Source organism: Photinus pyralis, unplaced genomic scaffold (assembly GCF_008802855.1).
Source record: "Photinus pyralis isolate 1611_PpyrPB1 unplaced genomic scaffold, Ppyr1.3 Ppyr1.4_LG5, whole genome shotgun sequence".
Classification (NCBI taxonomy): Eukaryota; Metazoa; Arthropoda; class Insecta; order Coleoptera; family Lampyridae; genus Photinus; species Photinus pyralis.
In genome coordinates this window covers 6,004,737-6,029,363 of record NW_022170596.1, presented here as the reverse complement: position 1 = coordinate 6,029,363, position 24,627 = coordinate 6,004,737, and the positions used below count along the sequence as shown (strand labels likewise).

Genomic DNA, 24,627 nt, shown 5'->3' with positions numbered 1-24,627 from the left:
AACGAGTGAGATGTTTACGGCCGAAGCGTAGCTGAGGCAGGAAAATCGAAACGAGTAACGTAAACTGATTTGACATACAAATAATGTAAAACATTTTATTTCATACTGCTCTATTTCTATTAAAATACCATTTTGATTAGAATGTTGTAGGTACACATTAAAATAAAAGCAAAAGCCGATCACTTGATTTGTTTGATCTGACAGTAGTTTGACAAATATCAATCCATACGTTTAGATGGATGTCAGTTGCGGTTGCTAGGCAAAATTTCCAGTCTGGTAAAAATTTTCAGTCTGGTAAAATACGATTTACCAGACTCAAATCAGTCTGGGAAAGCGGCGATTACTAGATAGTATGAAATAAAAAATATTTTCTGCACGCATTTTCTACACGCTAGTAAACATATGCGAAGTAACTCTTTGTAATTGTTTTGCTTTATTCACAGTTTCGTTATATAAGACAATGGTAGAATTTTCTTTGCCTTCTGCTACAGAAAACGTTCTTGGGACATGATTCTTGGAGTCAGGAATCGTTAGGTATCAATAAAATTGCATCTTGTTCTGTGAAATCCGTTACAGTCATTTTACAACGTTCGCTCCGAGGCTCCGACGGCAAGCTCCAGCCACTCCGAGAGCAACCTGTAATTAAATTATGCTTATTTATGATTTAAAAATACAATAAGAAATTCACAAACCTTCATCATTACAAATGTTTCATCAGGCGCTTCTCTCAAAAACTTAGCGATTTGTTCTCTTATGAAAACGCTCCTTTCCGAAACGCTGCTTAGACTTTTGGGGTAGCAATTCATGCGAAACCGCATTAGCTATTTCCGCAACGTCCGGCGGGGTGCACATACCTTCTTCATCTTCAGTTTCGTCAAAATCCATCTTAACACTTCTTCACTACGCCACAAATTGTTTGACTTAAATTTACGATTTTTCAAACAATTATGTTTTGTCATGGCAACCGGATTACTTGATCATTTACAATTGAAACATCCAACTACGATCAGACTACATGATTTTCTGCCGTTATCTGACTAGTTTAAATTTATAATTTCTAGAGAAGAACTTTTCACTTTCGTAGAAAAAATAGTATGAAACACGCATGTCGAAACGGTCATTGAAAAACTCGTATAATAACATTTATACTCGTTTTTCAATAATACCGTTTCTGCACTTGTATTTCAATGTACTATTCGCACTCCCCGTAAACTTCTATCAAATTCGTTGTAACCCGCCCTCAAAATGTTCTCAGATTTCGATCAAGTTCCTCTTAAGCTTCCTTCCAGGCCACCTTCAGCTTCCCCCAAATTGGCACAACAAAAACGAAACAGACTTTGAATAACTCGCAAGGAAATAGTTCTGAAAAAAAACGTATAGGAAATTAAGAACCCTTTTCAAGGATGTACTCGACCCATCGTTCAATTTAATTTTTGAAGGGGTGGCAACCCTGCTTAGGGCGGTGCATCCCATCCCGGCGATGTACATCCCGGCGACGTACACCCCGGCACCGTTTTCCTGGAGACAACCCATCCCGGCGACAACCCATCCCGGCGACCATTAACATCCCGGCATCGGTCATTCCGGCGATTTATACCCTCCGACGATCTATCTCGGCGACTATTCCTTTCTCGGCATCGGTTATCCCGGTAATTCACACTTTCCTACGACGTCTGTCCAACCAAGGTCCAACCCCATTTCTCTGTTTTATTTTGCCATAAATAACGGTATAGGTACTTTAGAAGCGGTTGTCAAATTAGGTACCGAAAGAGGTTATTATTGTGCATTGACGCATTGTAATTAATTCTTAGAAATATAGGAAACCGAAATATGTAAGGAAGCTCAAATTAGCCGTCTTGTTGTTTACACAATTTCCGTCTGTGCAAAAGACCCATTAGAAAATTCCGTTTTACCCATTTACCTACGAAGAATAATACCAGAAAACTTTACCTACCTATAAATGGCATAATTTCAATTACTCATTAATTAATATAGTATTATAGTCCCTATTCAGATTGTATTATATATTGAAAGAAAAAATCTCAGTCTATAAAATAACAAAGAAAACTTAATTCCGGTGAATTGTTTCAATATAATAATCACGAATTTGCTTCATATGTTTATCGCGTCTTAAATAATGTTTCCCATCCCCCCGATCGCGAATTACCGGGACGTTCGAAGCCGAAGAAAAATCTGAAATAAAGAGGGGCAAGCCCGTTACATTTACTCCCACACGCAGGTGGTCGAAATAAATAAACAAAAAATTCTTTAATCTATGACGGTGTCATTATGACAGATTTACCATGGCATGGCCAATTGGATGTCATTACGGCTTTCGTAAAAGCACTAGTGCTCTTATGAATTCATAAAAGCACGCAATTGATAACTGCTACTATTTTCTACAAATTTGACAAACGTGATTAGTATTACCACAGATCTACACATACACAGATTGCTAACCTTATGCATTTTTTGGGAAACAAATTTAGGTATACTTAAAAGCGCCCTCTATTGCGGAGCAGTAGAAACATGTACCGTTTAAAACTGTAATATGACGCTTATGGATTTATGCATTAGATGTCGCTGCAAAAAATTTAAAGCGGTAAAATGTGCATATAATCCAGTTTAATTGTATTTTTACCAGGAAAGTTGTGGGGTAGTTTTGATTTCTTTTATTCTATATGTTTTTTGGGGTGCCGAATCCGAATCCGAGGTTTGCTAACAAAATTTCATGACGCAACATTGAAAAAAATACAAAAAAGTTGAAAAGGATATTTTTTTAGCAGTTTTGTGCTTACAACTGGAAAACTATCAACTTTTCGAAAATAACCTCCTTATCTTATATCTTATCGACGTGGTAAAGAGTGTAACGTTAATGATGGCAGAGATATACATAGTTTGTAAGTATGCCTTTCCGGTTAGCAATCTGTCAAGACCTTTAAAGCCGCAAATAGTTTCCGCCAACTTCAAAAAACCTTCACGATTCTTTAAGAACCTGCCCTATGTTCGTGTGTATCTGACCTGTGACCACAGGGACCCGCTTTTAATAACTCCCTTACGACGAATGAGTAGCTCCAGTGTTAAATTAAACAATTATGGCTCAACGTACCTCCTATCATATCATACCACTGTAATAATACGAATATTAAGGAATTCGAATTGTGCAAACTTTAATGTTGTTTCAGCGACATCTAACGCATAAATCCATAAGCGTTATATTACAGTTTTAAACGATACATGTTTATACTGCTCCGCAATAGAGGGCGCTTTTAAGTATACCTAAATTTGTTTCCCAAAAAATGCATAAGGTTAGCAATCTGTGTATGTGTAGATCTGTGGTATTACCATGACATCTACTAGTATGGACACTTGATAATTTTGAATTATAATTTACGAAAACGTTTAGATAACATAAAAATGCGAATGAAACGAATGAAATCTATTTGAGCCGTTGTAGATTAAATTTTGAATGATACACGTTTTATATGAACGTTATTAATTAATGAAACTTGTGTAACTAAAATCACTCGGCTACGCCTCGTGAATTTAACGTTACACGCGTTTCATTATGACGTTAATTCACGAACTTGTATCATTAATAACTATAAATGTACCAGTTTTTTCTTAAAAACCGATTTAATCTGGTGAAAACAACAGTCGTGTGAGATTCAGGTGCATGTTGCACCAATACAAATACACTCGTTGACAGCAACAAGAAATTTAATTTCTTTTTTATTATTACACTGCGCTCCACCACTCGAAATGATATGTTGAATTAAAGGACAAAATGTCTTTGTTATGGCTGTTCAGGCGGGAAACATGTTTAACTTTTGTTAAATAAAGTAACGTTCTATAACGGTTTCATTTAGCACTAAAACTGCCTTTTTTATTATTTAAATAGAACACGACTTCCACTATTATCGTAATCCTATACCAGTCAATTTCAAACGTAACGCTAATATAGAGCGCTTGAAGTGTCTCCTCTTCCATAATAAAATTACGCGCAAAAGAAATCATGCACCTGTACGCTTTCTTATCAGTGTTAAACACGTGCGTTTTGAAACTCAATTAACTTTCACGATAACAACGTCCGTATCGCAACCGCGCAGATAGCACTTAAATGCACTCGGCCAAATATTGCTTAATTTTGAACAACGCAATTTTCACATCTTACAAATTTAGAGGAATAAATGAATTTAATCCGGGAATTAAACAATTAAAAACAATTTTGAAAATAGACACTAGAACAACAAATTCCGATGAAATAAACCAATTCTGTGCCTCTTTGTAAAAAAATCCTTCAGATTCAAATTAAATTAAAACATTCGCACATACAGGATGGCCCGTTATTATCTTCGGTATTATTTCAGCCTAAATAACGCCCACCTGACGTTGTTTACTCAACAATACATATATCCTTTGACTTTGAATAAATATGTATTTATCATGTTTACATTTACGTTTTGGCACAGATGTCAGTTAACAAAACTCCAAGCAATTGTGCATTTAGAAACTTCAGCAATCTTTAAGGAGGTTTAAGGTCTTTTAAGAGTATTTATGGGTGGGTAATAATTTATCAGTGTTTAAGGGTTTAAGAGTCGTCTGAACTTTCAAAAGTTATCTAGCCTTCAAAGTGTTCCAGACCTGTTAAAAATATTTAGGAACCACCAAAAACACATTTTGGGTTATTGACATTTAGGGGTTGTTTCAGAGTTTTTAATGTATCTTTCAAAAAAAGTACAGTTTGCATGAGTTCCGTCCGTCCGTCTGAGGGTATAAAATCTCAGCATGCGAACCTCGTAAAAAGCTGAATTTTTGAATTAAAAGGTTTCAACACTTCGATGGACGAAAAAAAAAAATTAAAAATAGTTTCCGTTTTTGCACAAGCGCATCCTATCTGTTCGTCAAAACCAATGGAAGTAATGGGTCAGGCGCTGCACCTGCCAATCGCTAGTTTAAGTTGTTCTACAGTCTCTTAGTGCCGCCAGGAGTCTATAAAAGTTTTCTAAAATGTTTAGTCTTTGCAAGTTTTAAACAAACCATTTGTGTCTCTAAGTCTTCAACGGTTTTTATGGGTTTTCAAAAAAAACAAAAGGTTATTCTAGAGATTTTGGAAACGTTTAATAGGATTTAAAAGTTCTGATTAACAATCCTTAATGCACATTAAACGTATTTAAGAGGCTTGTCTGGATAAAGTTTCTGGAGCCTTTATGAGCCTTTAAAAGCCAAAACTTTTATACTCCTTTACGAGCCTTTAAGAATCTTAAACAGTCTCTATGAGTCTCTCAAAAGCTTATAGGGTTCTTGAGATCCTTTTATGTCCTTTAAGAATGGAGCCCTTAGAGATGCTTTGGGTCGTTAAGGGTTTAAGGGTATTCCGAATGATTTATGGTCTCTGAGACGCTCTTAATGTTTTTGGTTAAGAGCCTTAAATAGTTGAACCTGTAAATAGAGTTTCCAATAGCCTTCTACAATATGCTTTTAGACATTCGAAATTTTTACTAGTCTTTAAAAGCTGAGCCATTAACAGGTGTATGGGCTTTCATATTTAAAGGGTCTTAAGAGTGCTATTATGCTGGTATTGTGTGAACAGAACGAGTCCAATACTGAAAGCTGGTTAAAGGTCTCACACCCTCAGACGGAGAGAATTTACCCAGGTATAGAAAAATGCAGTAGAGCTAAGGAATCATAGAAATTTTTTACTCATGTGGTGCTATTCAAAACTCTAAATTGCATAATTACCTTTTCAAAAAGAGCTCTATGAGTCGTAAAAAACCTTTGATTAAAGATTATCTACAAACGAAAACATCAATACAAACACAATGATAACGTTTGAACTGTGCTTAAGAATTGGCTTTTTACCTTTAGGTATGTATTGGAAGCGGCGTTATCAAACCCCTCCATACGTATACTTCAAAGTGTAATCTTCAATAGCGAAGTCAAATGCAAACCGTTGCAATGTTTGTGGTGAAACGTTTATAAACCAAACTTAGTGCTTTGATAATTATTTCTAATGGACTATGTGACTTTTGCAGAAGTTTCACGGCAAGCAAATGGAGATACAAGATGTCAGAAGCAATCGATTTCGGAATCAACTTCTGCCAGACAAAGATGCACCTCAGACACAAACGAACAAGATCACAGGTATTTACATGTTTTTTTTTTCCATCGAGTTTACCGCCTTCTGTTTTAGTTCGTGGTGGTACACATTTTGCTTCAAATGTCGAAAGAAAGAGGCACACCCCTCGTGGGAACCGCCGATGTGGCCACGCATTTGTCCATATCCGTTTTGTCCGACGTACAGGCAGTTTTCTAGGATAATAGGAATAGCTTTCATAGGAGTATTTTTGTGGGGCGTTACGTACGCGATGTTAGGCGAAACTGCGGCGCCAGGGGGCCAACTGTTTCAATTAATTTTGCTCACTCTCTGCGCACACTTTGGTGGTTGGTTGATAAGCCTAACGACGCTTCCGGCGCTCATAGGAATGCTCTTTACTGGACTGCTGCTCCAAAACGTGGGCTTGATCAACTTTGATGAGTCATTTAAAGAGGTCACAAGAGACCTAAGGTTTGTACCTACGCTGCCAAATGTACAGTGCGGTTGCATCACCTAATTTACTTTTAGGAAAATTGCTTTGGTTATCATTTTAACACGCGCTGGACTGGATATGGACCCCCATGCCTTAAAGAAGCTAAAAATTACGGTGCCGAAACTGGGGCTAGTACCGTGGACTGTAGAGGCGGCAGTCGTAACCATTATGTCGCATTACCTTTTAAATTTACCGTGGGATTGGTGTCTACTATTAGGAACTATAATCGCGGCTGTGTCGCCCGCTGTCGTCGTACCTTGCCTATTTAGACTTCGAACTAAAGGATACGGAGTGGCGAAGGGCATTCCGACGTTGATCATCGCCGTTGCAGGAATAGATGATGCGGCATCCGTCGCTGGATACGGAATTATTCAAAGCATTATGTTTTCGCACGATTCGCTAACATCGCAGATCCTTCAAGGTCCCTTGTGCCTTCTGGGAGGTATTGGGTTTGGGATATTATGGGGTACAATTTCAAATTTTGTCCCCGAAAGACACGATCCCTTCGTGGTCCCACTAAGGATAGTAATGCTCCTGTCTGGCGGTTTGGTCGCTGTGTTCGGAAGTGAACTGATCGGTTACGAGGGCGCAGGGCCGCTGGCCGTTGTCGCATCGGCCTTTGTCTGCCTTTGTTTTTGGACGAAGCACGGGTGGGAAGTTGAAGACAATCCCGCATCCACAGCCTTTGAAATATTCTGGATGATTTTTGAACCTATTCTCTTTGGAATCACAGGGGCACAAATTAAATTTGCGGAGCTAGATGTTGGTGTAGTCACAATTGGTATAGGAATATTGATTGCTGGTGTCTTAATACGAATATGTGCCACCGTCATCGTGGGAATAGGTAGCAAATTGAATTTGAAAGAAAAGATATTTGTTGCACTTTCGTGGATGTCAAAAGCGACTGTTCAGGTACTTGTACTAATTTTAATGGGTCGTATTTACTTTTCTTTTCTTTTAGGCGGCGCTTGGACCTATCGCTCTTTCAATCGTAGGTGACAAACAACCCGAGAAAGATTACGCCGAAAAGGTCTTAATGATTTGCGTTCTTTCAATTATATTAACCGCTCCCACTGGTGCAATTTTAATCACACTATCGGGATCACGACTACTTACAAAACTTAAAGTCCATCCTCACATTCCAGAGGGTTGGAAAAGAAGCCACAGGCCCTCCATATACGATATCAGTATAATAGATGAAGAAGACGAGTACAAACGAGATGGCGAGACGGTGGAGAATGGAGGTGGTGATAAAACAAATATAAGACGTGAACCTTAATTGATCAAGGTGTTTAATGTTATTGCTTTTTTTTAGAATTAAGAGTAGCTGTAAATAAAATGTTTTGTTGAAGACATGAAAAGCTCATGAAGGACTACATGCATTTCCAATGGTTTTGATTTTTGCTTTCTAGGACGCTACCCTAATCTAACGATAAAAAAGTAAAGTGCCTTTCCCAAACTAAACGATGCAATAAAGAATAATTAGTTTTTGGAAACTTTCATGGTTTAATCGTTTTGTTCTACTATAGTTGAGTTGTACACTTTTGGGCTTCAACCACTCTCATCGGGGATATAAGTTTTTATGCTTGGATAAGAAAAATTCCTACTACGTCAACTACAACCAGGGCTACAACAGAGTAGGTATGCTAATGGAATAAATAAAAAAAATTTCCGTTTATTCAAATTCATTACGTCCATTAAAACCTCAAGATTTCTAATTCCTAAGATTCATCCGATTCTTCGAATTTTGTCGGTTGAATTTTCCAGATTTTTTCATCTTTGTTAGATTAACATAATTTTGTACATTTTTACGTTTCTTTGAAGCCACAGCTCTGTCCAATTCTACAATCTACAGAAACGTTCAGATTCTAAATTCATCGAATTTGGTTGAGTTTTAAATTTTTATGGTTCTATGAATATTTTTCCGAATCCGAATTAATTCGACTCTTCAGGCACATCAAGATTTTCAGACTTAGTTCTGAGAAATGTTTCGGTTATATTATTCAAATATTTTAGTTTCTTACGATTTTTCGGATTCTTCCAATTCCTCTGGTTTTTTAAATTCCGTGATATATTTGGATTCATTTTGTGGTGCGGATTACTCGGGATTTTTCCATTTCTTGAATTCTTCAAGTTCTTTCAATTAAGTTCGGATGCTTCGATTTCTTTGATTTTTTAGGCTCATCAGAATCTCCCAATTCTTAAGACTCATCAGACTTTTTAGAATTTTTGATCCTTCAAATTCTTCTTATTGTAGGTACAAATTCTTGAAATTTTTCAGTTCAAAGGGAGAGTTCTTCCGATTCTTCAACTTGTTCAGACTCTTCGATTACCTCTAAATGTACGGAGCATTCAACTTAACCGGATTTTTCTGATCTTTTAGATTGTTTTCTTTGATTAAAGGCTGATGATCTATATCTAGGAAAAACTCTCGTTCCCTCGTAGGACTAGAATTTAAATAATTGTCCCGTGATCCCTTTCATTTTATTATAATTTGTTATTTATCTTTAACTTATTAGTGAAATTCCGAGCACCTAGGTAATTACAATACTGAGTTGCAATATTTGCTAAATTCATGTCATTGTACAGTACAGAATACAGATACATTAGGGTAATACCAGGGTAGTGGGGGCATTGTCATTTATAATTATAACTAATTACAGCCACCAATTGTAGTTTTAATTTTAATTAATTTTGCTTGCCATTTTCAAAATTAATTACAGATACACAAGATTACATTGTATATTTTCCTAAGTTTGCTTGACATCTTGTAGTTATGCTTTACATTTTGGATATTTGTCTGGTTCTTTTTGTTTAGTACATAGTACCACCCTCAATAAAAATTCCTCATAGGCACACTAGCTTTCATTTTGCAGACTTGGGTATGGAGGCTATCCAAAGTAAGGCTTGTATCACGCGTGCACAGAACTAATCTGCCTATAATTAACTTTGTAGCTTTTTCCGGGTTGCTGCAGATTGAACATATAGACATTAAATTGTTTTATATTTGAATTTCTTTCAGCATTTTATTTCCTTTACAGGTCTCTAATGATCTTAGGACCCCCCAAGTCTCAACTGCAGTCTTGCCCTATACTCTTACAGTTGGCAACCACCGGCAGATGCATCTGACTTTGAAATAGAAAAGGTACGTTTCACGGACTATGGATAGTACGAATAGGATCCTAGTCGTGTATACTGGCGGTCTTATGTGTTGGGACATGATACACAATCGGAAAAGGAATTGAATAGAACTTATAGTTTTGTATGTAAGAAAGGACAAGAATAAATAAAATTATGCACACAAAAAGAAGATGCCGGGACACAACCTTCTTTGGACTATAAAACCAGGCTTAACCCACACAAATACAAGAAATAAATCAACTACGACAGCACAACAAAACAGAAATACACAAATCCAGCATTTCAAATTGACAATTTTGGCTTTATGTATCCACGCCGTTAACGTTAGACTCCAAAAATCCCTGAGAGGTATAGAAACATGAAGAAGCGATACGACTTGATGTCGTGAAGATGTTATATCTACTGAATCCACTGTTGATGCCGCGCTATCCAAAGGAAGAGATGCACATCATTTAAAATAATAACGTGGTTTCGAAAATCGTCATAAGAGTGGTGAAATATACGAGAAAAGGTTCGAGCTTTAATCCCCCAACCGGTCAGCAGGCATAAGCTTCCGACTCTAGACCAAGGGACTACTGTGAAAAATATTATACTTTGGTCTTCCCTTAGCTATGATTCAGCTCACTGCATTGTACCTTTGAGAAAAACGTTTCGGCGTCCTTTCCGGATAATTCAAAATGGGTGCGCGTGGAATCAGAATCTGAGTAGGCTTACCTGCTGTAAGGATGAGGGAGAAAGGAAGGCTGATCTACTATGCGATCAAAAATGATTTACTGTCCAGTCGCCTTTGGAACATTTGTTTACATGGAAAATCGTAGGTACCTACTTAACTTGAACTTCCAAAGGCAACTCGTTTTTGATCGTTCATTACAATATTGTACAGTCGTGGTCAGAACTAATGTCCTTCCTCAGGTACTCCAACTGCAGAAAATGTACTGTCAGTCAGTTCCTCGAGAAATTTGCTTGGGTTTCACGCGCGAACGAACGTGTTTTGTACGAGCTCCAGCTGTTTATTGTGCTGGGCGGTGGTTTTCAATTTCATATTGTGCGTGGTATCGCTTTATCGGGAAAAATTTGCCTTTTCGTGTGGTCGTTATCTTACCTAAATCGGCCCATTAGGGCAGGAGTTAGGGTGAAAACTGTGATTTTTGTTTTTTTGTTTTGTCTGTCTTTTAATAATAACTGATAAGTTAACGTTTGGCGTGCGATAACTACTGATAGGTGCGTAAAGTTGCGGGCGGGCGTTGAACGCGGTCCGGACCGACGGCGTTTAATAGGGGGTTGCTAAACGGTCACATAGACACCCCACTCGAAGGGGTGTAATCAACCCTAACCGCCCCCCCCCCGAAAGGGGGTGCACCCAAGCAACCCCAACATGGACAAAACAAACAATCTAGAGGGAGCGTCCCAGGACACCCCTCAAAATTTGCTGTTGCAGGTCACCGAGCAACAAACCAAATCTCGTAAGCGCATCTCCGGCGCTGAACAAAAGAGGAGGAAGAAGGCCAGGCTGGCTCAATTAGGTCAACCTGCGCCAACACCATCCTCAAAACCATCTACCTCCCGTGGCCAACTCGGACCCTGAGGCAGGCTCCTAGAGCTAACTCCGGCCAGGCGGGCAAACGGGTAGGTGAGGAGAAAAAGAGGCAGAGGTCGGATGACTCGACACCAACCCAACCGCCGACAAAGAAGGGCAGATCACAGCCCCAATCAAAGGCTGAAGCACCCCGCATTTGTAGCTACAAGCAAGCTGCCGAGAGACAACTTAAAGTAGCAATTATTGATACCAATAACCACCTGGGTAGGCTAACGGCGGATATGGTCCAAAATCACCTGGCCAAGGCCCTTGACCAGCATTTGTTCACCCTAGAAGGCCCTACACTAGCACCCACGTTCAGGGGGTGGAGGTACTCGGGGGAAATTTTAAGAATTTCATGCGAGAACAACCATTCCCTGGAGTGGTTGAAGGAGGTGGTTGGCAACCTCCCACAATTGTGGGAGGCTGCACACCTAAAGGTAGTGCAGGAAGACTGCCTTCCTAGGCTCCGCAAGGCTGCCATCTGGGTACCAGGGGAACCTGACGACCTGGCGACGGTTAAGCGGCGCTTGGAAGTGCAGAATTCCTGGGCAAAGGTAGGCAGCTGGTGTCTCTTCCACACAGCCGTGAAAGATCAACCTCAAGGGAGGCTGGTAGTTTTCGGCATTGAGGAAGAGGACCAGACTAACCTAATCGCCAAGGGGGGGAAGACTCAGTTATGGGTTTTCCTCTCTGAAAGTGAGGGTTAGTAACCCTGCCGAACCAGTGGTGGGGAGTACGTTAGTACAACCACCAAAACATCACCAACAGGCGCCTCATGAGCAACTGCAAAAACCTACGGAAAAATCACCGCCCAGGCTGCCAAGGCAACCTGTGGTCGATGCGTGCTCCAGTGTCAGCAACTCGCCCGGGCCGATTTCGAACTGGGAGGAGTTCGCGAATATTGAGGCGCTGCTGGAGTCCGATTCCAGTAACGCCGGATAAGTAATAAACACATTGATTACATAGGTACATAAGTATGAAAGAGAATTTTATACAAATAAACCTGCAACACTGTAGAGCGGCCTAGGCAGACGCCTCACTGTAAAGCAGGACATTGCCCTCATTCAAGAACCCTGGGTTGTTAAATCAAGGGTTTCTGGCCTTGGGAGTACAAAAGGAACCGTTTTCTTTGACACACGGCAAGAAAAACCTAGAACATGTATTTATGTCCCTAGCCACTTTAAAGCTCTTCTGCTGCCACACCTGTGTGGACGTGATATCACGACCATACAGTTAAGCTGTGACATATGCAAGGAAAACCTCAAGTAGTAATAGCGTCAGTTTATCTCCCGGGAGATTCTGTCAACCTACCTCCCAGTAACGAGATGGTAGAACTGATAGAACACTGTGAGAAAAACACCTCATTATAGGGCGCGACTCAAACGCTCACCATACTATATGGGGGAGCGCTAACGTCAACCCTAGGGGTAAATCATTACTCGAATATTTGACAAGCACTAATCTAGAGATTCTCAATCAGGGCAGTGAACCTACGTTCGTAACTTCCCGAAGCCAGACTGTAATCGATCTCAGTCTGGCATCATCGAGTATCTCGGATCATATAAAGAACTGGCAAGTCACTTCTGAAACGACTATGTCAGATCATAGACTAATTTCATTTGAAATTGACTGTAAAGGAACCGTTCAAAAGGGCTATCGCAACCCCAAAGTAACGGATATTCCCCTTTACAAACATCTCCTTGGAGAAAAACTTAGAGAGCACCCCTTCGGGGGACGTCTCTCTGATCCTGCCGACATACAGGACGTAGTAGATCTCCTTACCAACTTTATTGTGGAGTCATTTGAACAGGCGTGTCCTCTGAGAACTGCCAAGACTCCCTATAACCATCCTTGGTGGTGCAGGGCGCTCGAAAAGCAGAAAACTCGATTGGGCAAACTGTTTAATAAGGCAAGGAAGAGCAAAGCTGCAGCCGACTGGAGAGCCTACAAGGCAAACCTAAGGCTATACAAGAAGGACATTAGAAGGCGTCAGAGAGAGGCATGGAGGGATTTCTGTAGCTCTATAGAATCCACCTCCTCGGTATCTCGCCTAATTAAAATCCTTACCAAAGATTCATACCACAACCCAGCTAGCCTCAGAAGAGAGGATGGTTCCTATACGGACAACCTCACAGAGACAGCTGAGGTACTAAGAGACGCTCACTTTCCTGGAGCCACCACCACGCCTTACCCCAACTGGCCTGAGACAATCCCTTTCACTCCCACGGAGAATGACTGGGCGGTTGCCTGTCAGGTGGTGGACGTGGCGAGGGTGACCTGGGCGATGAAATCGTTCTCAGCATACAAGTCACCCGGTTTGGACGGCATAATACTGGCTCTCCTGCAATGGGGACTGGATGATATTGCTACCTACCTAGTGGGAATATATACAGGCTGTATCGCTTTCAGATACATACCTAAACAATGGAGGGAGATAAAAATTGTTTTTATCCCCAAACCTGGAAAAGGTGATTACTCCACACCTAAAGCATATCGTCCAATCAGCTTGATGTCTTTTCTTCTTAAGACACTTGAAAGACTGTGCGATAGATACATAAGGGATACGGCGCTAACACGGTTTCCGCTGCATCCTAACCAACACGCATACTGCCCAGGAAGATCTACGGAATCAGCCCTGCACTGCGTTGTAGGGCAGATTGAGAGATCGCTGCACTATAAAGAGTCCGCACTGGGAGTATTCATAGATATAGAAGGGGCTTTCGACAAAACAACCTTCGATTCAATAGAAATGGCTCTACGTCACCACGGCGTACCGAACGTCGTACGAGGCTGGATTGCGCAGCTGCTGAATCTCAGAGCAGTGCACATCAGCGTTGGCGACGAAACACTAAGGTGCACAGTAGTGAGAGGATGCCCCCAAGGTGGGGTGTTATCACCACTTCTGTGGAACTTGACTGTAAACAGGCTCCTCTGTCGCCTTAATGACAGTGGGTACTATACGCTGGGGTATGCGGATGATATATCCATACTTATAACCGGCAAATTTGAGGCTACTTTATGCAGACTGATGCAATCAGCTCTTACAGTAACCGAAGAATGGTGTAGGGAACACTCCTTGTCCATCAACCCGACAAAAACGGAGCTAGTTCTCTTCACAAGAAAAAGAAAGGTAGAGGGTATTCGAGCTCCCCTGCTATTCCAAAAACACCTCCAATTTTCAGAGTCAGTGAAATATCTTAAAGCCGAAAAAGCAAATAGGGCTTTCTGGCAAAGTCGCCGCGCTATTGGCAAACTTTGGGGACCATCCCCGAAGGCTGTCCTGTGGCTGTACACTGCCGTGATTAGACCTATGTTCTGTTATGGAGCAATTGTCTGGTGGCCTAGAACCAGACTCTCCACAACTGTAGCACTCCTTAATCATGTGCAAAGACTAGCGTGCCTTGCCTGCACAGGCGCGATGTGAACGACCCCCACAGCCGTCATGGAGGCCCTCTTGGATCTGCCTCCACTAGATCTCCACGTGAGAGAGCAGGCCATTCTGGCATTCCTGCGTCTGAAAAATAAGGGGTTGTTGAATAGCAGAGGCATTGAGGGGGGCCACTCCCGAATTCTGGGCGAGGCGATCAAGCGACTGCCTATCCTAGAGGGGAGATCGGACTCACTCACTCCTCAATTCATATTAGGGAAAAACTATCACATCTTCTTTGATGAGAATATGGCATCCCAACCAGATATATTCATCTTCACGGATGGATCTAAGACAATGGAAGGTACAGGCACTGGTATTTACTCCAAAGAACTGAACTTCCATATCACCCAACCACTAGGTAAACTTCCTACTGTATTCCAGTCAGAGTTGGTAGGATTAACGCTTAGTGCAAGAACAGTTCTTATGCATAACATAAAGAACAAAACTATCAGAATCTCAAGTGACAGCAGGGCTGCCGTGCAGTCACTTGGTCACTGTAAAATTACCTCTAGGATGGTTTCCGAATGTCACCACGTACTAGAGCAAGTACCTAGCAAGCAGCAACACCCTTGAGCTCGTATGGGTCAAAGGGCATGCTGGAACGGAAGGTAATGAGAAAGCCGATAAATTAGCCCGACTGGTCTCAAAACAGGCGTTTTATGGTCCAGAGCCGGCTCTTCCACTTACAGTTAAAACTGTAAACAACCTAATAACTCAAGACACCCAAACCCAGCACAGGGCTAGGTGGAACTTGATGTTAGATTGTCGCCATGCGAGAGAAGCCTTCAGAGGACCATCTCGTAGCTTGGCGCGTTTTTGTACAGGGCTATCAAGGAAGAACCTGAGGTTACTCGTGGGCATACTTTCTGGGCACTGTAAACTAAACAAGCACATGCACTGCATGGGTTTGGTGGAATCACCATCTTGTAGAGGATGTTACACAGACGACGAGACGGCATACCACATACTCTGTGAATGTCCCGCTCTAGTCCAACTGAGACGACCCATGTTGGGGGAATCCTGGCAGGACATGGCTACGATTAGAGCCGCCTCCCCTTCCAGCGTCCTAAGGTTCATCTCACGTGTGGGATGGCTTGAGTGATGCTGAGGGGTCGGGCGACCCTAGTCAGGGAGGTAGTACAAAGGGCCCGAATTTGAGGCCTAAGTACGCGTGGACACTGTTCACCCTCCTATCGTAATCCAGAATCCAGTCAGTTCCTTTGTGATTTAGTTGACCTTCATTTCAATCGAAAAGAAAAAAGAAGCTCAACACTCACAGGAGATCTGGTATATTGATTATGTGCTAAAATCGAAGGACATTACTTCTGACCAAAGCCGTACATCAGCAATCTTCATCGAGAAGGGGTGCGACGAACTTCCCCCTTTGTTCGTGCACAACCGGTAGCTTAAATGATGAAAGCACAATTAATTCAAATTCGTTTAATTGACTACTAATTATATAATTGTATAATTCAATTATCACACCGTAGACGGTCGGTCGGTCTCTCGGGCGTCACCAAGACTTAACTCTGCACCCCCGAAGTCTTGGGAAAAGGGGCGGTCTTCTCGGACGGGGTGGAAAGCCTCCGGGTATCCTCTAGTGGAGAACGGAATGTACCAGGGATCGGTCAGAGTTCACCACAAAATGGCGGCGGTCACTTCCGGATTATCTAAAACAAAATATGGCCGACGGCCCTGACGGTAAATTTCCTAAAGGGAATAAAGCAATAAAACACCACCCAAGTAACACGAGAAATACTTTTATGCCACCATAGCCAAAAAATAGCTGTGAAAACGTTTTCCCAGTACCTTAATCGCTGAATATTGGCAAGCTGCAATGTAGCTTTACTATTTGGCTGTAGCAGCGCTACTAAAGTTCCAACTGTTGGAAAATAAGCTTGGAATTCCATTTGGCAGTTATTTGGTCATCACATCGCTTAGAAAGCAACAGATTTTGCCATGTGACAGTCATTTAAGTGCGCTGCATTTTAGCTTAAATTTTAGGTGGGACAGCGCTACCTGAACCTCATAAGAAAGCGAATTCGCTTGAAATTCTGTTTGGTTGAGATTTGGCAGTTAGGTTAGTCATTTCAGCCGCGAATTCTGGCATTCTGGATTAAAAAAGCAGCTGATTTGTGTTTATAAGTATATAAGCGATTCTTATAGGTGTTATTATTAGTTATGGGGAAGTTCAAACTCTCAAGTGCTAATTTTCAAAAATTGAAAAATTTCAAATTAAGTGGAACCTATTATAGACACATTAAAAAGTCGGTGAAGTCGGACTTTACAACTATCAATGCTACGAAAGAGTACGAAATAAACTTAATTGAGGACAATGTAAACCATTTAAGTGAAACCCATAATGATATACAAATCCCTAATCAGGTGTGTGATTTTACATTTAAACCAATATTCTACTTTAAACCTTTATACACTTACAGAAACTGCCTCTTTCCTTATTACCAGTTGATGAAACAATCGATTCATCAAACAGTGACGATCAAGAATGCGTTGAAGAAAGTTATTTACGAAATAACAGTGACTCGGAAGATGAAGATGTAATAACTTACAATTTCAATGAAAAGTTACGACAATGGGCCATTTCATTTAATATCTCTCATGTTGCCATTACAGCATTGTTAACGATTTTACATGTACTTAAATTACCTAACCTACCAAAATCATCAAGAACACTTTTACAAACCCCCAGAGAAACAACAATTGCGAAAATGGGCAATGGCCATTATTGGCATAATGGACTCGAAAAGGGAATTGTTAACTTACTACCTAAGATTGATAGTGTAACTAATTTAGAATTAAGTTTCAATATTGATGGGTTACCAATATACAACAGTACAAAAATGGAATTTTGGCCCATTTTGTGTTTAATAAACAATATGCGAAACTTGCATCCATTCGTAGTGGGCATTTATTGTGGTACCACCAAACCACCCAGTGTTCAGGGTTTTTTAACACCATTTGTAGAAGAAATAAAACCTCTTTTAAAGAATGGGATTTTCATTAATGGAATAAAATGCAGTTTAAAGGTGAGATGCTTCATTTGCGACACTCCAGCTCGTTCATTTGCAAAAGGTAAGGATACTAAGGTATAGGAAATAGCAGAATTTAAATTTTAATTGCAGGTGTTGTGAATTTCAATGCATATAACAGATGCACAAGATGTACGGTCATTGGAGAATACAATCATGAATCTCATCGTATGAGTTTTCCGCGCATTGATTTGAACGTAATTTGGCTCAAACACTTAAATTATGATTAAAAACACTACTATTAATAAACAAAAACAACGCTTCGCTTAACACTCGCGAGTTCAGAACTATTCGTCATGTTACAGGTTAGCGCAGATGGATATTTCGATGCACGCAATTTGGTATGTTTCTATAGACGGTAAAGGCAGGAGTTCGAATCCGACCACCTCCAGAGAATCGCTACTAAAAAAAGTATGTGTAGGTGAAAACGATGGCGGTTGCCAACGGTATGAAACGCGCTAATAAAAAAAATGTGTATGGTAGGAACAAATAGGATCCGCAGAAACACCAATAATGAATTAATTTTATTTTTTTTCCTTTTTGATAAAAACAGATTTTGGCTGCAGTTTGGTCACAGTGTTGGCTGCTTAGACCATATAGTACATGGACTGCTAATTGTAACTAAAATATGGTCAAGGACATCGCCTGGGTATGTGAGTTTGAGGGTAAACGAGTCTGTCCGAAGTTGTGCGATTAGACACGATTTGAGACTGTCAACCTATAAATTAACAAACGTCAATTAATTATTCGCCTAGATATGCCAAAAAAGCAAACCTATCCCTATTTGTGGACGTATTTAAGATAATCAAGAGTATTTAAAGCTTCCCGTACTACGCGGTTCCCATAAAAGCTACTCTTTACGCGATCAGAGTGGTGTTTACACGACTTTAGTTTACCCTGAGATTCACATACCCACATAGATATATAAATATATCTATGCATACCCACGACTACAGTGCCCTCTATCCGTGACCACCCATTTTGTATTGAAAGCATAGGGATAATAGCAGTCCATGTACTATATGGTCTAAGGTTGGCTGTCGTGACGTTATGACAGCGCATAATTTTAACTGACGTTAACGTTAACGATGCGCTTTTGCTGCTTGACATTCTAACCACCACTGCCAATCCAAATGGCTGAGGTGACGTCTTAGCAGCTTGATTATGACTCGCCATTTTGGCAGTAGGTACGTCTTCACATCGCTGCTACATTTCTTTCGCAGAAACTGCGCCAAACTATTTGGCTGCGAGTATAGCTGCAAATACGTACTGATGGCCATTATACAGCACGTTGTGTTACTTGGGCAATCAATTGGCGGTGTCTAGGGGAAAGCGGAAAAGCAAGGAGAACAGAATATAATGAAGATTAGCGGAACGGTGGCAAAAGTTACGGTAATGAAAAAGGGAAACTCAAAACGATAGTGAAAAGGAAAGGACAACGGCTTGACTTACGGTCGCTCAAAAGGGAAAACGGTAAAACAAAAGGGTTTCGGTGGATTCGGAATGATACGGTTTCGCAAATTAGAAAAATCAAAAGGCGTACTTACAACTCGAAAGTATGAAGCAGAAAGATCCCTCCCAAATTGAGCGTTTTCCTTTTAAAGGAAACCCATTTTGGTAGAAGTGGAACATGGAATTCCCAAAGCCTCGCTGCATTCGCACCGAGCGGTATAGAAAATAATTCGGTTTTTAATTAATTGCTGCTCCTGTGGTTATCTTAAAAATCTGGGACAACTTGCAAACAACTAGAAAAATTACAGCGCCTCTGTGGACACCTCTCTCGACGGTTTCTGACAAGGTTTACTACTGCCCATTAACATGGCATTAATTAACAGCGCTTACCTAATTAAGCGTAATCAAACCTAAGTACCTACTCATCAATCCAATCTGCAACTAGCTCCCTTGGACTTTTTCTTCTCAAACGGCGCTATCGCTTTAACACTTTTATCGCAACATGCAGGCATACGGACGGGACTGCAAAACTTGTAAACAACTAGATTTGAACTCGTTCTATCCTTGATTTTACTTATTATGGGAATCTAAAACATCTTATAAATAATTAACGGCGCTGAAACCAAAGAATATTAATTGTCCCTCATCTACGCCAGGACAACATCCTTCGGTGGTTACAAAAATAATTCCAAAATTCCAACAGGAGCGGTCGTAGGCGGACTAATTAATTACGGTATCTCCATGGCATTGCGGAAAATGCTCCATATCACGGTATTCTTGCGTAACGAAGCCCAAACCAATCGTTACTATACAGGGTGGTCCTTGTAAACGGCAAACTAAATGCAGAAATTCCGGGTGCTTCGTTACAGGGGTGATTGCCACTTAAAATGAATAACACCTCCAAAAATATGATTCTAAACCAAGATCCAGCCCGAGTCACCAGCCTGGCGACACCTAGGTGTCAGCTCTTCTACTGTGTTTGCTGGTGTGTGAGTGGCGGACGGAGTGATTTTGAACAATCCAAATAGTTGCATGTGTTGTGTGCTACTATATTATATGGTAATATTGGTAAGAGATCTCAAGTCCACAACTTTAGGCTCAATAAAAAATCTCAAAACGACGATCAGGCCCCGGGTTACATTAATTGGTTCAGCGTCCCCGTAACTATAATGTTTATAATAGTTAAATTGTATACACAGATTTAAACACTCTGTGCTTATAGTGACCGAGCTTCATAGGGTTATTTATCTGTATCGATTTTGGAACAAAATGCACCTATAATCACAGAGAAGAGGAATGTCCCACTGGCAGAAATCAACAATAATTTTTTACTATAAAATGATAAGTACATTTATTTTAAGAAAAATTATCCACAAGCCCAGATCTAAATTGCAAATAATGACAAAAATATAATTTAGCAGATTTTGCGCCCCCCTCCCCCCTAAAGTAGCGCCCTGGGCTATAGCCCAGATATAACCCGGGGCCTGACGTGACGACGATTCCTTTTCGGTATTGTGTAAGTTATTGGTATAATGGTCACAATTTTGTTTGTATTATTGTACTTTATAAAAAGAAAAATGGTATTGGAGTAAGTACGTATAGAGAAATATCAATGAATACCCATTTCAGTTCTTTGAATTACGATACAATTTATTTGCCGTGCCCATGTTGGAGAAGAAACACAAAAGAACAGAAGTATACTTTTAGTTCGCTCGTTTTTAAGCTTGGCTTAAATTCTCTGGAGAGGTGAATAAAATTATTGACGCATTGAGTAATATCTATCTTAGGTACAACAAATACGAGCAAGTGGACAAACTTTCAGATGAAGAGGACCAACAACTCATTCTTCTGCTATTTAAACAGGACACAGGCTACTGGATTTACAAAAATCTTTACAGATAAAAATTCAAAAAGAAGGAAAAATTAGACAAAAAGAAAAAAAGGTATCTGGTTCAGAAGGATCTTCAAACTATAGTATGTACGTGAGTCAGGTGCCAAAGCCTCTTTAGATAAGTGTCCATTTTGTTTGATTTTATTAGAAGAACCTACAACAAAAATTTGCAACAAATTGCTCCACAAATAAAGAACTTGTCTATTGCGCATGCGTGGAGGGAAATTATAACTGGCTACTTGTGGATGATAATTGCAACACATGCGGGGTTGCAAAAAATTTCCGTAGTTAGATGAGTAAACGGTAAATCGGACATTTTATTTCTTATAACACGCGCTAATTTTCTCTAGAATTTGTGCGCTTACACTTTTGATAAGAGATGAGATTATTAACTGCAGTCCGTGTCGAGATAAAGACGGTTGAACTCGTGCCAATCGATCTTTTAACGACAAGGAAATTTTGCAAATTATGGAAAAGTGTGCACATCAATCAGTAAATAATCGCCTCAACGTGTTACCGTAGTAGCACTGTATTTGATATAAGGGTATGTATGGTAATAGCGAGTGCGAGCGTTGCACCACGCCATCGCAACTCGTTTATAAATGCATAAGATCCGCCCTCGGCTTCGGAGGCGCGAAGAAGTATTCATAACCATTGCAATCCCTAAGACAGTTTCATTACACATGCCTGCTCCCCAAGAATAAGTCAATATTTTATTTATTTAGCACTTTCTTATAAATAATAACCGAAGAAGGTATTTAGTAAAAAAGAGGAAATTAACTCTAATCATTTCGAAACTTATAACAGCAAGATGATACAAAGTTTTGAACTTCATTAGATATTTACAATCGTAGGAAATATCTATTTCGATATTACAAAACAGTACATTATGAAGGCGCTCTATAAATAGTACCGCGACCTTAATAAACAACAATTAATATCAGAACATTAATAGAGTTTTGAGGCACCTGAAGTTACTTCTCGTATTCTACATTAAACAAAGTAGCTATCTAATAAAATCATGTTAACATGAGAACATCTAACATTTCCACGGAACAGGTACTATTTATAGTACGCCGAAAACTAATTCTGATATTATGGACGTGAAACTCTATCTAATTAACGAACATACAAAGAAAATAGCAAAGTTGTATATATTATGTGCTGATGAAATTTATTCATTTTAGGTACTTGGTCAATTTAATGGCACTGATCTTTGAACCTTCCTAATTAAGAAACTACGTACATATCTGTTTTAACGTTTTAATACAACTTTACTTACAGAAAATCAATGTTGTGTACAGCGATTACTGCCAGACATTACAGAAAAAAAGTTAGCGAATTGGTCAGCATTGTTACCTGTAGTGGTACATGCGTTAAGTATATCGTTATTATTGTTTTAAAATTTGTATTCAATATCTATGGTACACAATTTTTATTATCTACTCCTGTAACTTTAAGTTAGATAAAATACTAATGAACACATTATCAAAGATCCTTCTTATGCAATTAACTAATATACAGGATGCGTACGCAGCATTTTCTAGATTCAGGAGCGGAATGAAACAAGCAAAAATAAGACCTGGATTTAGGAGAAATCAAAATGTTCAGCTAAATGAAACCGAAAGTTCTCATGTGTTAAGTTAGAATAGTTGCACTTGATTAAACACAAAACTATTAGCTATGACTCAATAATTGATTGTCCTCCATATATTAATTGTGTAATTTGAGTATTAGTAGCTAATAAAAATTGTGAGTTGTCTAACAATGGATTTTGATAAAATATTGATGTAGGGTAAGCTTTTACTCTTTTTCATGCAGGTAAATTTATACATTTTTTTTACATAAAACATACCTAGCGGAGCGGTGCAAACTTGTAATAGTTTATAATTTATCTAAGTTCAGTCATTGCATGACAATAAATTTGAATATGCAACAGTATCACGTAGGTAGTTTAAAACTACAAAAATTAATAGTTATAAATAGTATGTAAGCTGAAGCAATCCTCATATTAATAGTATAAGAATATTTATAATAACAACGCATTGCCCTAGATCTTTTAAACGAAATTAATTCGAAATCAGGATCCTACACTTAAGTTCAGCTTACAACCATTTGTGATTAAATCAAACACTGTATTTGCGAAGTGTAATTTCAGTTCTTTTAGAAGGCTATCATACAATATACAAAATACGTAAATTTATACAGCTTTCAACAATATCATTCCTTACAAATGAGTTAAAAATTCTATAAGTACTACGTTAAAGCTTGGATAACTATACAAACTTAGTTTATTTAGTGATTAAAAATTGAGCATAAATACTCAAATGTGGCACCAAACTGGTCAAAATTTAAGAAGTTCATAAGTGTTTATATTTTCCTCACAAATACGGAACACCTCATTGCAGGAAATCATCAAAGGCGCAGGTATAATTGCTTAAGCATAAGTAAGTTACATTTGTACTCACTTCCATATTGGTAAATATAAAACTATTCAAAATACCTTTGACGATCACGATAATCATGATGGTCCTCAAAGTCCATATCTGAAAACCTGTCAAGTAATTCTTGGCGGTAATTTCTGCCTTCGTTACGATACGTTTGACTCTCTAACCTATGTTCTCTAAAATACCGACGTTCGTCTCTTCTTCGATCATCCAATCGTCTTTCGTCCAGCTGCTCGTCTAACCGGCTTCTGCTCTCCGCCATTCTAGGCTCCCGCTCTCGCCGACGATCGTCCAAGAACCTATCATCTCTAAAATTTTCAGGTATCTGAGGTTTATAGCAAACGTCTTCTCTAGGACTGAGGTCATCATGAATCTCTTCTTCAATGGGCTGTTCCGTAGAAAGCCTCCACTAGATAACATTAACGGCTCTTCTTGATGATGTTCTATGAGGAGGAAAATCGTCTTCTCTAACACCTCGATGATCACGAGGAGGTAAATTTCTATCTAAATTATGCTCACGATAATCTTGACCCCCTGCTAAATGAGAAGGCACCGATGAAGTATGACTCTGCGGGTCTCTTTCTAAATAATCTTCATATTCACGATCACGCTCTAAACGTGAACGACCACGACTGTGTGCAGTATGAAACACTGATCCACCTGTCATGTATAATAAGAATTATTGATACGATCGTACTTGGAACAGAATTAGGGCTGTGATAATCCCGTCGTTTCGAACGTAGGTAGGTACCATCAAATGCACTAAATTTGCAGTACTTCGAACACCAAGACTCGGTCCAACTCTCTAAGAAACTCATGATAGGTGCTAAAGTGCGAATGCGTTCATTTGAACGATTTATTTTAATAGTAAAAGCGAAAAGATCACAATTATTGGAAATAGTGCAAACTAGTGCATATGTTATGAACGGTCGACTTTACACAACTAATGAATGATAATCAAAAATTCTCGTTATACACAGCCCTAACTATGTATGAAAAAGGAACTATTCACACAAATTCGCCAAAACTGTTAGATGAAGAGAGAAA

At 39.6% G+C, this 24,627-nt stretch overlaps 2 protein-coding genes across 16 annotated transcripts in view; one reads left to right on the top strand and one right to left on the bottom strand.

Annotated features, from left to right (window-relative positions):
• The first annotated feature begins 5,918 nt into the window (after nucleotides 1–5,918).
• LOC116172265 (sodium/hydrogen exchanger 9B2-like) lies at nucleotides 5,919–7,981 on the top strand. The gene is made up of 4 exons (XM_031489440.1): nucleotides 5,919–6,144; nucleotides 6,194–6,568; nucleotides 6,626–7,502; nucleotides 7,552–7,981. Exons 1-4 carry the CDS (start codon nucleotides 6,014–6,016, stop codon nucleotides 7,867–7,869), a joined length of 1,701 nt encoding a protein of 566 aa, XP_031345300.1. The 5' UTR covers nucleotides 5,919–6,013; the 3' UTR covers nucleotides 7,870–7,981.
• A 14,401-nt stretch (nucleotides 7,982–22,382) lies between these two features.
• The window catches only part of LOC116170264 (voltage-dependent L-type calcium channel subunit beta-2), a 272,421-nt gene continuing 270,176 nt past the window's right edge, over nucleotides 22,383–24,627 (bottom strand). For 10 of the 15 annotated variants that reach the window (XM_031486525.1, XM_031486522.1, XM_031486523.1 and 7 more), the window contains one exon: nucleotides 22,383–24,240. In XM_031486525.1, coding sequence (XP_031342385.1) covers nucleotides 23,990–24,240 — 251 coding nt within the window. In that variant the 3' untranslated portion in view covers nucleotides 22,383–23,989. The remainder of the gene's footprint in view (nucleotides 24,241–24,627) is intronic. The other 5 variants (XM_031486529.1, XM_031486533.1, XR_004145199.1 and 2 more) reach the window with 4 other exon arrangements.

Bases quoted from the DNA above. Each gene is read 5' to 3' on its own strand.
- LOC116172265 (XM_031489440.1), top strand. From the start codon at position 6,014: ATGGACTATGTGACTTTTGCAGAAGTTTCACGGCAAGCAAATGGAGAT. The intron at 6,569-6,625 runs GTTTGTACCTAC...ATTTACTTTTAG, and splicing joins GAGGTCACAAGAGACCTAAG to GAAAATTGCTTTGGTTATCA. The intron at 7,503-7,551 runs GTACTTGTACTA...CTTTTCTTTTAG, and splicing joins TGTCAAAAGCGACTGTTCAG to GCGGCGCTTGGACCTATCGC.